General features: G+C 45.6%; 1 protein-coding gene across 1 annotated transcript in view; it reads right to left on the bottom strand.

Moving 5' to 3' along the window:
- LOC126235168 (odorant receptor 43a-like) overlaps nt 1-17,591 on the bottom strand; it is a 181,950-nt gene that overhangs the window by 56,686 nt on the left and 107,673 nt on the right. The window contains exon 5 of the mRNA XM_049943901.1: nt 7,533-8,342. Coding sequence (XP_049799858.1) covers nt 7,533-8,342 — 810 coding nt within the window. The remainder of the gene's footprint in view (nt 1-7,532; nt 8,343-17,591) is intronic.

Here is a 17,591-nt window from a genome sequence, read left to right as displayed (position 1 = left end):
CTCCATTCACTGTGATGGCCTTATGCCATATTACTGAGAGGGCCGTCGTCAAAGTCAACCTCTTGTTACGCCAATAACATCCCCATCATCCACTCACTGCTTGCCACGGAGTGCATCCTTCATTGGGCCCAACAGATGGAAGTCGGAAGGTGCGAGATCCGGGCTGTAGGGTGAATTGAGTCCAATGAAGTTTTGTGAACTGCTCTCTGGTGCACAGATTTGTGTGAGGCCTACGTTGTCATGGAGAAGGACACGTTCGTTTGCATTTTTGTGGTGACGAACACGCTGAAGCCGTTTCTCCAATTTCCTAATTATTGCACCATGAGGGCACACGTTAAACAGAATAACCTCATCTGAGTCCCAGAAGACCATCGCCACGATTTTGTCGGTTTAGGTAGCTGCTTTGAACTTTTTGTTTGGGTGAGCGGTGGTGGGATACTCTATGGATTGCTGTTTTGTTTCCGATTCGAAGTGATGAACCCACGTATCATTGACCGTGATGGTCTTTGACAAAAAAGCAACGCGCAAGAAATTCCACACAGATGGTCCTTCATGGTTGTTTATGGTCCTCTCTTAGGCGGCAAGGACTGTGATCTGTCGATCAGCTCGAATGAGTGTCCACACGTTCCATCACTGCAGGAGTCAGCTGTGTGTGGCCGGTCAGCACGTGAGAGAACAGGCAGGTTTGTGCGACTTTCTTGCGATGACGACAGACGCTCCAACGATTCACCGTGTGTTTCTTCACTGCCAGATCTCCGTAGACGTTGTGCAAGAATCTACAAATACCTGAGATGCTCTGGTTTTCCGGGAAAAGAAAGTCGATGACACCTCTCTTGTTGGGAAACACCTCCGTCACAGACCCCGAGCGAGGTGTTGGAGTGGTTAGCTCACTGAACTCGCAGTCGGGAGGACGATGGTTCAAACCCGCGTCCGGCCATCCTGATTTCCCTAAATCGCTTCAGGCAGATTCTCGTATAGTCCCTGTGTAAGGGCACAGCCGATTTCCTCCCCCATGCTTTCCTATTACGAGCTTGTGCTCCGTCTCGAAGGACCTCGTTGTCAATGGGGTGTGAAACACTAACCTCCTCCTCCGTCACAGACATTATTTTTAAGACTATACCTATCGGAACTTCATGAAACTGTATTAGAGGCTGAAGCGTGAATATTTCACAATGTCTTACAACAAATTCCGCAGTTTTTAAACCGAAATGTGTTGCATTACTTATTGAAGGCCCCTCGTACATTAAGAGCAGCAGGCGATCGGGAATGCAGGGCTTGAAGCTTTTCAAGGTCTCCCGCCTGATCGGCTAAGGTAGTGGGAACTTCTTTTATATTACATTCCATTTCGTCTTTCTTTTTCCTGTTAGTCTATCGTCTCGCTCTCGTATTATCACGAAGAGTAACGTTAGTTATAATACACTACTGGCCATTAAAATTGCTACACCAAGAAGAAATGCAGTTGATAAACGGGTATTCATTGGACAGATATATTGTACTAGAACAGACATGTGATTGCATTTTCACGCAATTTGGGTGCGTAGATCCTAAGAAATCAGTACCCAGAACAACCACCTCTGGCCGTAATAACGGCCTTGATACACCTGGGCATTGAGTCAAACAGAGATTGAATGGCGTGTACAGGTACAGCTGCCCATGCAGCTTCAACACGGTACCACAGTTCATCAAGAGTAGTGACTGAAGTATTGTGACGAGGCAGTTGCTCGGCCACCATTGACCAGACGTTTTCAATTGGTGAGAGATCTGGAGAATGTGTTGGCCAGGTCAGCAGTCGTACATTTTCTGTATCCAGAAAGGCCCGTACAGGACCTGTAACATGAGGTCGTGCATTAACCTGCTGAAATGTAGGGTTTCGCGGGGATCAAATGAAGGGTAGAGCCACGGGTCGTAACACATCTGAAATGTTACGTCCACTGTTCAAAGTGCCGTCAATGCGAACAAGAGGTGACCGAGACGTGTAACCAATGGCACCCCACACCATCACGCCAGGTGATACGTCAGTACGGCGATGACGAATACACGCTTCCAATGTACGTTCAACGCGATGTCGCCAAACACGGATGCGACCATCATGATGCTGTAAACAGAACCTGGATTCATCCGAAGAAATGACGTTTTGCCATTCGTGCACCCAGGTTCGAAGTCGAGTACACCATCGCAGGCGCTCCTGTCTGTGATGCAGCGTCATGGGTTACCAGAGCCATGGTCTCCGACCTGATAGTCCATGCTGCTGCAAACGTCGTCGAACTGTTCGTGCAGATGGTTATTGTCTTGCAAACGTCCCCACCTGTTGACTCAGGGATAGAGACGTGGCTGCACGATCCGTTACAGCCATGCGGATAAGATGCCTGTCATCTCGACTGCTAGTGATACGAGGCCGTTGGCATCCAGCACGGCGTTCCGTATTACCCTCCTAAACCCACCGATTCCATATTCTGCTAACAGTCATTGGATCTCGACCAACGCGAGCAGCAATGTCGCGATACGATAAACCGCAATCGCAATAGGCTACAGTCCGACCTTATCAAAGTCGGAAACGTGATGGTACGCATTTCTCCTCCTTACACGAGGCATCACAACAACGTTTCACCAGGCAACGCCGGTCAACTGCTGTTTGTGTATGAGATATCGGTTGGAAACTTTCCTCATGTCCGCACGTTGTAGGCGTCGCCACCGGCGCCAACCTTGTGTGAATGCTCCGAGAAGCTAACCATTTGCATATCACAGCATCTTCTTCCTGTCGGTTAAATTTCGCGTCTGTATCACGTCATCTTAGTGGTGCAGCAACTTTAATGGCCAGTAGTCGAGATTAATTATATTTCATTAAGTAACATTAATGTTGCGAAGCAAAAACATAGCAGAAGTTCATCGGATTGATTTAAGCAAATGGTTAACTACTTAAATTCTACTAGGTAATAAATATACAGGGTGTTACAAAAAGGTACGGCCAAACTTCCAGGAAACATTCCTTACACACAAAGAAAGAAAATATGTTTCTACATCTACATCTACATCCATACTCCGCAAGCCACCTGACGGTGTGTGGCGGAGGGTACCCTGAGTACCTCTATAGGTTCTCCCTTCTATTCCAGTCTCGTATTGTTCGTGGAAAGAAGGATTGCCGGTATGCTTCTGTGTGGGCTCTAATCTCTCTGATTTTATCCTCATGGTCTCTTCGCGAGATATACGTAGGAGGGAGCAATATACTGCTTGACTCTTCGGTGAAGGTATGCTCTCGAATCTTTAACAAAAGCCCGTACCGAGCTACTGAGCGTCTCTCCTGCAGAGTCTTCCACTGGAGTTTATCTATCATCTCCGTAACGCTTTCGCGATTACTAAATGATCCTGTAACGAAGCGCGCTGCTCTCCGTTGGATCTTCTCTGTCTCTTCTATCAACCCTATCTGGTACGGATCCCACACTGCTGAGCAGTATTCAAGCAGTGGGCGAACAGGCGTACTGTAACCTACTTCCTTTGTTTTCAGATTGCATTTCCTTAGGATTCTTCCAATGAATCTCAGTCTGGCATCTGCTTTACCGTCGATCAACTTTATATGATCATTCCATTTTAAATCACTCCTAATGCGTACTCCCAGATAATTTATGGAATTAACTGCTTCCAGTTGCTGACCTGCTATTTTGTAGCTAAATGATAAGGGATCTATCTTTCTATGTATTCGCAGCACATTACACTTGTCTACATTGAGATTCAATTGCCATTCCCTGCACCATGCGTCAATTCGCTGCAGATCCTCCTGCATTTCAGTACAATTTTCCATTGTTACAACCTCTCGATACACCACAGCATCATCTGCAAAAAGCCTCAGTGAACTTCCGATGTCATCCACCAGGTCATTTATGTATATTGTGAATAGCAACGGTCCTATGACACTCCCCTGCGGCACACCTGAAATAACTCTTACTTCGGAAGACTTCTCTCCATTGAGAATGACATGCTGCGTTCTGTTATCTAAGAACTCCTCAATCCAATCACACAATTGGTCTGATAGTCCATATGCTCTTACTTTGTTCATTAAACGTCTGTGGGGAACTGTATCGAACGCCTTGCGGAAGTCAAGAAACACGGCATCTACCTGTGAACCCGTGTCTATGGCCCTCTGAGCCTCGTGGACGAATAGCGCGAGCTGGGTTTCACACGACCGTCTTTTTCGAAACCCATGCCGATTCCTACAGAGTAGATTTCTAGTCTCCAGAAAAGTCATTATACTCGAACATAATACGTGTTGCAAAATTCTACAACTGATCGACGTTCGAGATATAGGTCTATAGTTCTGCACATCTGTTCGACGTCCCTTCTTGAAAACGGGGATGACCTGTGCCCTTTTCCAATCCTTTGGAACGATACGCTCTTCTAGAGACCTACGGTACACCGCTGCAAGAAAGGGGGCAAGTTTCTTCGCGCACTCTGTGTAAAATCGAACTGGTATCCCATCAGGTCCAGCGGCCTTTCCTCTTTTGAGCGATTTTAATTGTTTCTCTATCCCTCTGTCGTCTATTTCGATATCTACCATTTTGTCATCTGTGCGACAATCTAGAGAAGGAACTACAGTGCAGTCTTCCTCTGTGAAACAGCTTTGGAAAAAGACATTTAGTATTTCGGCCTTTAGTCTGTCATCCTCTGTTTCAGTACCATTTTGGTCACAGAGTGTCTGGACATTTTGTTTCGATCCACCTACCGCTTTGACATAAGACCAAAATTTCTTAGGATTTTCTGCCAAGTCAGTACATAGAACTTTACTTTCGAATTCATTGAACGCCTCTCGCATAGCCCTCCTCACACTACATTTCGCTTCGCGTAATTTTTGTTTGTCTGCAAGTCTTTGGCTATGTTTATGTTTGCTGTGAAGTTCCCTTTGCTTCCGCAGCAGTTTTCTAACTCGGTTGTTGTACCACGGTGGCTCTTTTCCATCTCTTACGATCTTGCTTGGCACATACTCATCTAACGCATATTGTACGATGGTTTTGAACTTTGTCCACTGATCCTCAACACTATCTGTACTTGAGACAAAACTTTTGTGTTGAGCCGTCAGGTACTCTGTAATCTGCTTTTTGTCACTTTTGCTAAACAGAAAAATCTTCCTATCTTTTTTAATATTTCTATTTACGGCTGAAATCATCGATGCCGTAACCGCTTTATGATCGCTGATTCCCTGTTCTGCGTTAACTGTTTCAAATAGTTCGGGTCTGTTTGTCACCAGGAGGTCTAATATGTTATCGCCACGAGTCGGTTCTCTGTTTAACTGCTCAAGGTAGTTTCCAGATAAAGCACTTAAAAAAATTTCACTGGATTCTTTGTCCCTGCCACCCGTTATGAACGTTTGAGTCTCCCAGTCTATATCCGGAAAATTAAAATCTCCACCCAGAACTATAACATGGTGGGGAAATCTACTCGAAATATTTTCCAAATTATCCTTCAGGTGCTCAGCCACAACAGCTGCTGAGCCAGGGGGCCTATAGAGACATCCAATTACCATGTCTGAGCCTGCTTTAACCGTGACCTTCACCCAAATCATTTCACATTTCGGATCTCCGTCAATTTCCTTCGATACTATTGCACTTCTTATCACTATAAACACGCCTCCCCCTTCACTGTCCAGCCTGTCTCTGCGGTATACATTCCAATCTGAGTTTAGGATTTCATTACTGCTTACGTCTGGTTTCAGCCAACTTTCTGTCCCTAGTACTATATGGGCGTTGTGACCGTTTATTAATGAGAGCAGTTCTGGGACCTTTCTATAGACACTCCTGCAGTTTAGTATTAGCACATTAGCTATTCCCTGTTGCATTTTGCCTACTCCTACCTTGCCGCATCTCAGGAGGCGTCTTGTCGGGCCTAGGGAGGGAATTGTCTAACCTAAAAAACCCCCATGTGCACTCCACACGTACTCCGATACCCTTGTAGCCGCTTTCGGCGTGTAGCGCACGCCTGACCTATTCAGGGGGACCCTACATTTCTCCACCCGATAGCGGAGGTCGAGAAATTTGCACCCCAGATCTCCGCAGAATCGTCTGAGCCTCTGGTTTCAGCCTTCTACTCGGCTCCAAACCAGAGGACCGCGATCGGTTCTGGGAACGATACTACAAATAGTTAGCTCTGATTCCACCCCGCGAACGAGGCTTTCCGCCTTCACCAATTGCGCCAACCGCCTGTAGGAACTGAGGATGACCTCTGAACCCAGACGGCAGGAGTCATTGGTGCCGACATGAGCAACAATTTGCAGTCAGGTGCACCCAGTGCTCTCTATCGCCGCCGGTAGGGCCTCCTCCACATCTCGGATGAGACCCCCCGGCCAGCAGACAGAGTGAACACTGGTCTTCTTCCCCGACCTTTCCGCTATTTCCCTAAGGGGCTCCATCACCCGCCTAACGTTGGAGCTCCCAATAACTAATAAACCCCTCCCCCCGTGTGCCTGCTCGGACCTTGCTGAAGGAGCGGCCACATGTCCACTCACAGGCAGAGCGGGCGGTGCCACACGGCTAGCCTCCACATTTACCCTCCACCTCGTGCGCCGCGAACGCCGCTGAACCCGCCACTCCCCTTGGGGAGAGGGTGGCCCAACCGCGCCCGGTACCCGCGAAGATGTCTCGACAGCAGGGACAGTGGGTGAAGCATGTAACACCTGGGGTGTACCATGCGACGCACCAGACTCCCCACTGCCGCTACACTCCGAGGCAGCAGCCTGAAGACGGACATGTGTCCGGAAACGCTTACTTTCCATGTTAGAGCTCATTTTATTACTTCTCTTCAAATCACATTAATCATGGAATGGAAACACACAGCAACAGAACGCACCAGCGTGACTTCAAACACTTTGTTACAGGAAATGTTCAAAATGTCCTCCGTTAGCGAGGATACATGCATCCACCCTCCGTCGCATGGAATCCCTGATGTGCTGATGCAGCCCTGGAGAATGGCGTATTGTATCACAGCCGTCCACAATACGGACACGAAGAGTCTCTACATTTGGTACCGGGGTTGCGTATACAAGAGCTTTCAAATGCCCCCATAAATGAAAGTCGAGAGGGTTGAGGTCAGGAGAGCGTGGAGGCCATGGAATTGGTCCGCCTCTACCGATACATCGGTCACCGAATCTGTTGTTGAGAAGCGTACGAACACTTCGACTGAAATGTGCAGGAGCTGCATCGTGCATGAACCACATGTTGTGTCGTACTTGTAAAGGCACATGTTCTAGCAGCACAGGTAGAGTATCCCGTATGAAATCATGGCGGTGAATCGAGGAAGTACAGTACATACCGACGAAACTAAAATGAGCTCTAACATGGACATTAAGCGTTTCCGGACACATGTCTACCTAACATATTTTCTTTATTTGTGTGTGAGGAATGTTTCCTGAAAGTTTGGCAGTATCTTTTTGTAACACCCTGTATAATTTCATATTGTGAAAGTTCATACCTGTCTTCCCTCCTAGGTGCTTGTTACACGTAAATAGCAACGAGTAAAGAAATAAATAAAAAAATTACTTGCTAACATACCTTAAGATATCTTGGTGGTACTGAATACACAAGCGAAACTCTCTGTACATGTCTTGCTGAATATCCGACGCCTCCCCACTCACGTCTCTTTCGAAGTTCCTCGCCGACCCGGCGAGGTTAGTGCCAAGTCCCAAAGCGTTTATGCGGGACGATAGAATTCTCAGTTGTACGGAGACGTGGACCATGATGGCCACGAAGAAACAGTCGACGCTGACGGTGGCGAAGGCGAGCAGGAAGGTGCCGGCGCACTGCAGGGTGTAGGTGGCCGCGTAGACGGTTAGCTGGCTCGTGTCGAGCCACGACAGCTGCACGAACGGCAGCCTCCGCTCGCCCCGCTGGGCGATCAGCGGCATCGGGAACCAGACGAAGGACAGCAGGAAGAGGTAGGTGTGCAGGAGGAACGTGAGGCGCACCGCCTTCCTGTGGAACGCGTCGAACACGGCCTGCCGGCGGGCGTCTGCGCGCCGGTGGTCGGCCTGCGCAGCCACGAGCCGGTCGAGGCGGCGCACGAGCGCGTAGAAGCGGCGGCGGCCGCGCAGCAGCAGCGCCACCTTGGCGGCGCCGCCGCTCACGGCGAACGCGTTCGTCAGCGCCAGCGTCGTCTCCTGCAGGTCCTCCGAGCCCTGGCCGACGCCCAGCACCACGAAGGCCATGTGCGTGCCGCACAGCGCCACCACCAGCGCGCTGAAGGCGTGGTAGGCACTGCCGCGGCACGCCGGCCACACGCCCAGCAGGCACAGGAAGCGCACGTTGTGCTTCAGCACCGAGCCGCCCGCGCCGCGCCACGTCACCACGCGCTCCTCACCGCACCTGCAGGGGTTGGAAAAAAGTGTGCGAACACGGCGAGAAGTTCATATTGGAACATAAATGCAGGTGCTAGCCGAGCCTGCGCTTTCATAGCGAACGGCACCCGTGCAGTGTTCTCAATACATTGCGAGTCTCAGTCGTGTTCATAACAGTGTTCTGACTAGTTGGGGTGCACTGTGTGGGGGTAAGTACATGCGAATGTGGGCGATTTGTCGGTGCTCATACGGTGAGTCCTTCCGTAAGATAAGTGACCGGAGTGTTTGCTTTCGGACGTTTCACGCCGTATACACCACCATTAAACGAAATTTATCCGAACAGGACACCTTGTAATATTTCTGGCTTAGTCAGCCATCGTATTAGGCTCCAAGAAGCTGTTCCCAGAGCAGTGGAGATGCAAGAAGTATATATAGGGTGCGTCAAAAAAATGTATACACACTTTGAACTGTCATAGACAATTTATTTCGCGTTCTACAAGTTTAAATATCTGTGAGAAAGTAATGTTATGTTCCTTCAACAGGTGGCAGCAGTGGCAAGGAAGTAACTGCAACATGGCGGACGTGCGCTTGAGCTTTGAAATGCGGAAGCAGATAATTAAGTGGTACTGGGAGTTTGAGAATGTAGCTGCGGTTCGAAGGCAGTGGAGAAGTGAGTATGGTACAGAACCACCTTCAAGGTTAACAATTACACGTCTACGAGACAAATTCGAAATTCGTGAAACAGTGTGTGATGTGCATAAAGGTCGATCAGGGCGACGTCGTACAGCTACAAGTGTGGTCTTGGAACTGTTTCAGCATTCGCCTCAAAAATCTTCTAGGCAAGCGGCACGTGAGAGTAATGTAAGTGCTAGTACTGTGCTACACATTCTGAAGAAAGGCAAGTTCCGTGTGTACATTCCAAGGCTGGTGCAACAACTAAGTGACGACGATCCAGATCGAAGGTTAGAATTTTGTGAATGGGTTCAGGAGATGGTGAGACGTGAACCAGCATTTATGGGTAGCATAATTTGGTCGGATGAAGCCCAATTCAAACTCAATGGAACTGTCAATAGGCACAATTGTGTGGACTGGGCTGAAGATAATCCTCAGATTACAGTTGAAAAGGCTGTGAATTTGCCTGGTGTAAATGTGTGGTGTGTGCAAGGGGACTACTCATTGGGCCTTTCCACTTTGAAGATACTGTTACTGGAGAAACGTACCTAACAATGCTTGCTGACTCCATATTCCCTGGCATTTGTGCATTATACGGTAATGATGAGTTTTATTTCGAACAAGATGGTGTCCCGCCACACTATCATAGGGATGTACGAGCATACCTGGATCATAATGTGCCATGCCAGTGGATAGGACGCAGCGGACCAATCGAGATTCCTGCACGCTCTCCAGACCTCACGCCGCAGGATTTCTTCTTATGGGGCACAGTAAAAGATGAAGTGTACAAATGTAAACCACGTAATCTGGACACACTTTGGAATGAGATTCAGGTGATGTGCACAGAAATCTCATTCGACACTTTGGTACGATGTACGGAATCAGTGGTGACTCTTACTCAGAAATGTATTGATGCTGAAGGCCACCAGTTTGAACATTAATCACATTTATTTTTCCAATTGGACTTTAAGCTTTCCATTTCCAGAAATTTAACATTGTAGAACGGGAAATAAATTTTCTGTGACGCTTCAAAGTGTGTATACATTTTTTTGACGCACCCTGTAGATGACGAAATGTGGTGTGAGGTACCTGTGACAGATGTTAGATTCGGTACCATTCCCGTGGGAAAGACCGCCAGCATAATGCTACTGCTCTGTGATTGGCTGCTGTGTTCGGAGCAAGGGCGCCAAAATTATAGTTATTATTATTAGTTAAACTACTCATTGGAATGACTTCACTTTTTGATATAAATATCTCTCAGCAGCTGACTATCAATCAGTCATTTTAGAATTATTAAAAACAATTTAAATCAAAAACAAAAGACTGACGAAATTGCAGACGAAGTGCTTTGGAATCGTTCGGGTCACGCCTTTTCGGGTATGGCGCGCGAAGTGTTTCGGGCTGTTGGTCACTCTGAATTAGGCAGTCGAGAAGAACAGACATGTTGTCTGTCGCAGGATGTGTTTGCCAGTATTCAGTATTAAAAGATTCACTCCGGTAGTCATGAGGCACACACAGACACGTGCCACAAATAGTGTAAAGCTACATTTTCATAAACATTGTGTTTGATCATGTACTTCACTGTATCAGAATGTGTTGTATTAAGATCATGTAGTCTTCTCGTGTGGCTATATTAAAATACGCGAATGGCAACCCTAAGAAGTGATACATTATTTCAGAACAGAACCTCGCTAAAAGTCAGTTTCAGCCTCAAGATACAGAACCTACGACCTGCGTGCTGTTTTCTGCGCTGGGGACATCAACTTGAAAAATGGTTCAAATGGCTCTGAGCACTATGGGACTTAACATCTGAGGTCATCAGTCCCCTAGAACTTAGAACTACTTAAACCTAACTAACCTAAGGACATCGCACACATCCAAGCCCGAGGCAGGATTCGAACCTGCGACCGTAGCAGTCGCGCGGTTCCGGATTGAGCGCCTAGAACCGCTCGGCCACCGCGGCCGGCCATCAACTTGAAGACAGCAGGTTAGTGAACTATAACAGAACCTTCGTATTCCACACAGTGCAGTGGAAACAACTACGCACCTCACATGTACTGCATGCACAGGAACAAATGTGCTCAGTGACACGTCATCTGCAGTAATGCAGAGGAGGTAAAGGAGGATTATCGTTACTAACACCAACAATCAATTCATTCTTCCTTTCTTGCCGTCACCTGTCGCCTCTCAGTCGACGTCCAGTTGCGGCATCGGCATGCAAATTTCTGCATTCGTCAACTATGAACGGCGGTGACCACGGATGTCTGAATGAGGCACCTGCTATAGAGGACCATATGCAGCAATGTTCATTGAACAGTCGTCGAGGAGACGCCGTTGTTATCCCCTCGGTTCATCTGGGCAGTCACTTGCTCAACAGCTGCACGTCTATTCTCCCATACACATCTCCGCAGCCATTATTCGTGCCTGTCATCTACGGCTTGTGATGCACCAAAGTTGCTTCAGCGTCGGATTTGGATAAGCGCCATTTTGCTGTGCACTGTATACTTTAATAACAGTGGCATGCGAACAGTTTATAAACTTAGCCGTCTGCAAAATGCTTCCACCCATGACCCGAAAGCCAATGACCATATCCTTTTGGACATCAGATAAATCCCTCTGTTTCCGCATTTCTGTAACCATTGCACTGTTTTCTGCATCCCCCAACACGCTTTATATATCCTCCACTGCTATTGCTGCCACCTGCCATCTGTGAGTGATTATTGCATGATGACGTCGAACATAGACTGGACTCCATACCTCTGTCCTTGTCTGTAAATTACAGTTGTAAAACTAACGTAGATAACATTAGGCTATCGTAAGTGAGTGTAGACCATAGCAGTTTTACTGCTAGCTTTGATCAGTTAAAGTTGTACCCGCGTTTCTTGTACATTAAGTGCACTGCATACCTATAGGGTGTTATCTCATACCGATCTCTTTCTTTACGTATGTGATCAGTGTCTTGCTAGATTCCCCTAAAAATTGGAAGTGGTGAACGATCTAGAAATTGAATGAGGATATATGAAGGATCCGGCAACCTAAGGAACATTTTTGTCCACTTAATTACCCTCCTGTCTGTTACTTTAAAAAATACAGTATCCATAGTAAAATTGAAATTGTCAGTGTTTAAATCAGGTTTTATTCAACAACTGTTGATTTGTAACGTGGAACAGAAGGATGTTGTAGTAAAAACAAACAAAAGAATACGGATTTATGATATAGCGCTAGAAACGCTATTTCTTCAACAAAAAGATGAAATAGAAAAAACTACAACACAAAAACATATCACATATCGCTTCAATAGTCCTTCTAACATGTATAAAACATGTTTCTATTATTCATAAACAAGTTCCGCATTTACCAGTAATAAGTAGAAACTCTTGCCTTGATGAACATTCTGTCGAGTACAAAATAATAATTATTATATACATAGGATGATTCACCTAAGACTTACACCACAAATATTGCACAAATGGAAAGTGCTATCGATGTGCGCTTTTCACAGGATAGATTGGTAGTCAGGGCCTCTTACTGTTATCCAATAGACAGATTGTAATAATATTTAGAAAGTATATTTTTGTGCAAACACACGTTTTTTAAATGGAGCAATGCCTATTGACATTACCAGATTAAAAGTATTGTAAATTAGAATGACAGCGGTGTTTGTTGCAGGACTCTAGTGCGAGTCGTTTACGAGGTATCGTATTTTGAAAAGTTTCCACATCGACACTTGCTTGTGCCATTCAACCTGAATAGTTGCTGGGTACAATGTTGTATGTTTGCTTACAGTGTGCTTGTGTGTTCCTTGAGTGCGCTACGACTTGCTAGTTAGTTAATGTGTGGCAGTCCAAGCAGTAGATCGTCAGCGGACGATGGGATTTACCAATGCAGAAAAAGCCGACAAGCTCTTGGTGTATGCAGAGTGTGGGTTGAGTGCAGTTCGTTCTTGTACGGTGTATGCGGCGAGATATTCCTATTGTCAACTATCTCGGCACTTATTTATCAACCTCTTCAAACAGGTAAGTGACGGTGGTAGTGTAACACCTAGACAATGTAACATATGGAAAAAAGTGACGACAGAAGAGGGGGGAATTGATTGCAGTCGCACGAGAAAGTGGCACGAGTCAGCAAGCGTCCTATGCTTTCTCCATCGACATGGGTTCCATCCCTATGATATCTCTCTCCATCAAGAGCTGCCAGGGAACGATCATGAGAATCGTGTTAACTACTTACATGGGCTTCAAGACAGAATGTCCCAGATGTATCATTTATCTTGTTTAGAGATGAAGCCACATGTATCAATCGTGGCCAGGTAAACAGCGAAACATGCACTATTGGCCTGTTGACAATCCCCGTTGGCTTTGTCAGTTGGAACGTCGGCATCCGTGGAGTGAAAACGTGCGGTGTGGGATAGTGAACCGTCAATCAGCTCATAGGTCTGTTTTTCATAGACGGAACACTGAACATGCACAAGCCTCGCAGCCTCCTAACGGACCCTCACTCGTGGATAATAGAAGACCTTCCTCTGCAGACTAGGAGGAACTTGAGATACCAACATTATGGCAGTTCAGCCCATAGTGCACAAAGTACTGCAGCATGTCTTTACCAACTGTTTCCAAATCGTTGGATTGGAGGCAGAGGATCTGCACCTTGGCCGTCCCTTTCCCTAGATTTGACGTCTGTAGACTTTTTGCTAGGGGAAAGCTGAAAGACGCTGCATGCCGAGGCATACAGACTACACCCGCTGATATGCAACGACATATTACTGCAGCCTGCTTGGACGTCTCTGCTGAAACGCTGGCACATGTGCAGCAGTCGTTCCATACCAGACTGGAAGGGTGTATTGCCACTGCCGGTGGTCATTTTGAACACAACCTGTAACTGTCAATTCTCTCGTTACTGCTCATAATCCACATAGCTGGTGTATACACTTCTATTGTTCTTTAGTGTGTGCTGCCACAGATATTGTACAAATGTGTGTGTGTCCGCAGCTCATGGTCGTGCGGTAGCGTTCTCGCTTCCCGCGCCCGGGTTCCCGGGTTCGGTTCCCGGCGGGGTCAGGAATTTTCTCTGCCTCGTGACGACTGGGTGTTGTGTGATGTCCTTAGGTTAGTTAGGTTTAAGTAGTTCCAAGTTATAGGGGACTGATGACCATAGTCAACAAGCATTGTTCTATTTAAAACAGTGTATATTTCTACAAAAAATACACATTCTAAATATTATTACAATATCTTGATTGGCTTACAATACGAGCTCCTGCATACCAATCCATTCTGTGAAAACCACACATCAGTGTCGCTGTGCATTTCTGCAATATTTGCGGTGCAAGTGTTAGATGATTCACCCTGTGCACCCTGTGTTTGTGCGTGTAAAGTGTACCTGCACAAAAAACAACTGCTTTGGTTACATAAAAGCGCAGAAGTTACGTGATCAACAAATTTTTCTTACTTATAAAACGCAGTTTATATTCTGCAAGGATATAAAATAAACAGTAGTCTTACAATGACTGGTGTGTGGTTATAATTATATGCAAACCAAACAGCCAAGAAAACGAAAAATAACAAAGAGAAGTGGTCGCCTCCCAATTTCTCTCTTGCACATTCATTTATGTTTCCTGTCCTAGAAATGCTACCAATATTACCGGTAATACTACCATTTACTACGTCATTTATGTAGAGCAACTTTAGCTAAGTCACAACGCGGACGGAAGTGCTTGTTGAGTGATCGTGACGGAAAGTCGCTGAAGAGGATTGTGACGAACGGAGAGAGAACAACAGCTGCAAAAGTCACTGCAGAACTGAATGTCGCACTCGCGATGCCTGCCTGCACCGGAACAACACGAAAGGAGCTCCAGCAATAGGGAACTGCAGTTCGAACTGGAATTCCAAAACCATACATCAGTGATGCACATGTAGCAATGGAAGAATTTCATTTCGTCAGATGTGTCTTGTTCCACACTGTTTTCAAATTGTGGCCGAGTTTACATTCCAAGAGTGAAACATGGTGGGGGTTCGGAGAGGATTTTGGCAGCCATATCGTTGTATCCCATGGGCCCCATGGTTACTCTGCGAGGTCGCATCGCTGACAAGGATTATGCGACCATTTTGGCTGATTAGGTCCATTTCATGGTGCAGTGTTTGTTCCCCCATGCTGAGCTTTAAGACGACAAGGCCCCTATTCACATAGCTCGCATAGTTCAGGACTGGTTACATGAGAACAAGGATGACCTGCCGTATATCCCCAGGCCATGACAGTCACCAGATGTCAATATTATTGAGCCTTTGTGGTCTGCTTGGCAGAGAAGGGTGCGTGATCGCTGTCCATGTCGATCATCGTTACGTGAAGTTGCCACAATTTTACAGGAGGAGTGGTATATGATACTTCTGAAAACAATACAGAACCTGCATTTACCGATCACGAGACGACAGGAGGCTGTCTTAGCTGTTTTGAATGCCAGCAGTTTTCCTATATCGTATTAGGTATGGTAATGTGTTGTGTTTTTCTTGCTGTTTCCATATTTCTGTACACCTGCTGCAGCAGTAGCAGTAACAGTTCTGTTCATCCGCCTATCATTTTCAGGCATTTTAACTGCACCATCACAATCTACAGGGTGATTTAGCTGCTTCTACCGATGTCGTTTTATGCATCCCGCAATTCTATATCTGGCCTTCAAAAATCACTTGAGAGATTTTCATATTTGGTTGTTCGCTACGCGTTAGCTCTTAGTCCTGTAGAAAAAATGAGCAGGACCTTTTCGTAGGAAACTACATGCAGTCAGATTTTGTCCTGGGATGATGTGTTTTCGTTAGAGACCACTGTTATCGAGTTATTAAAAAAAAAGTACAATAGTGACCTCCAAGCGCACTTCCACCGCAGCACCAGTCAGGATTTCTGGTATGTTGCTCATGGCACTCCTAACAATGTACAAAAATTTCCGACTCTTCCGATTTCTCGTATTATTCCCGATAGTTGATCTTTTTTGGTCTCTATTGTCTGGGCTATTACGCCACCAGCACAGTCGGCTATTTCGTTCACGTTGTTGATTTAAATGTACCTATGAGGGTAATGAAAGGAACGACTTTTATCAAAGCAACGCTAAAACTATTTACTTTGACGATTCGATACAAACTTAACCCTTACAAGCACGGTAGCTTCGTAGTCAGAGGGCCCGAATAAAACCTTATAATTATTTCTTTCAAGCTGTTAAAATTAACAAAATTGTTACATAAAATTTACACGAACGTCAGTTTAACAATTAATAAATGCTCGACTAAGTCGGTGGAGTAATAAGGCCAGTCAATGAAGACCAGAAAAGGTCGAAAATTTTGAAAGAGTAGTAGGAGGGATTGCCATGAACATCATACTAGAAGTCCTGGCCGGTGGGGTCTGAGTGTGACCTCTGTCGAAAATGTATCCCAGTGCAAAATTTAAATACACTGAATTTTATACAAAAAATTCCTACTCATTTATTCTGTAGGAATAACAGTTTTCGTGTGGCGAGATAGAGAATATGAAAATCTCGCGCATGGTATTTGAAAGCCATATATAGAATTGCGCGGTTGCGTGGAACGACATCGGTAGGTTCAAATGAATCACCCTTTGCGTCAAAGGTCTAGGAACTTTAGATCTCTTCATGGGGAACAAAACTTTTTAGAGAGAAACTGTTCCTGACACTTTCCAGCGACGCTAGGCGTGCTTTAATATTCACCGACTCTGGAACGATAAATTTCACCGTACTATAAACCGTTCATCATAAGAATAAACCTGAAGTAGACAAACACAAACGCGATGATTGGTCAGAAGCCGTAGCACACTACACTGGTGTTGTTACAGTTTTGCAGGTAGGTCCTACTTATGTATTAGATATCTTATTACTAAGTTGCGTTAAATCAAATTATAAGATATTCAAATGTATTAACAGCCATCAACTACGTAGCTTTTATTTCAAAAATCATGTACAGTCACAGCCTCTGCAGCGTTGTACTCTGATTGTCGCGCTGTTAATGCGCACTATGAAAATGTCTGAGGCTGCTTTCTGTTTCGCAGTGAAACACGAGCCCGAACACGGGGCCCCCCCAGTATCATATTTTTTTCTCGTTCAATTTGAAATACCTACATCTCATATTTATAAAACTCATCATCATTTTTATGAATAATGCACGTCTTCTTGTTTCTAATTACATATTGGACGCGAAATGTGTTTCCATTTCAAATAAAAATTCTTAATTATCGATCAAAGACTGTTCCCGTTGATAAAACTTGCTTAAATTAAGAAAACAAAACAATTTAATTTTTTAAGGCAAATGAAAAACCAAATCCTCTTTATCTGGACTATGTCCATCGTCTTATACCACAGATGTAGTAAGTATCGTAGAAACATCAAAAACAATCATTTTCACAGTATGGAGTACATCAGACAAATACATTTTTACGTTTGCTACTGTACCATTACAATATGAAGCCAACACAACTGATCTGGAACCAAGCTATGGGATTTGGCCCGAGAAGTAAACAAACTGTTTAGCTGGTAGACGTACTGGAACTAACGCACGCAGCTTTTTCACACGTCACCGCCACACAGCTTTTTCACGTGTCACTGCCGAACGCT

Source organism: Schistocerca nitens, chromosome 2 (assembly GCF_023898315.1).
Source record: "Schistocerca nitens isolate TAMUIC-IGC-003100 chromosome 2, iqSchNite1.1, whole genome shotgun sequence".
NCBI classification, from domain to species: Eukaryota; Metazoa; Arthropoda; class Insecta; order Orthoptera; family Acrididae; genus Schistocerca; species Schistocerca nitens.
This window is presented reverse-complemented; position numbering and strand designations above follow the sequence as displayed.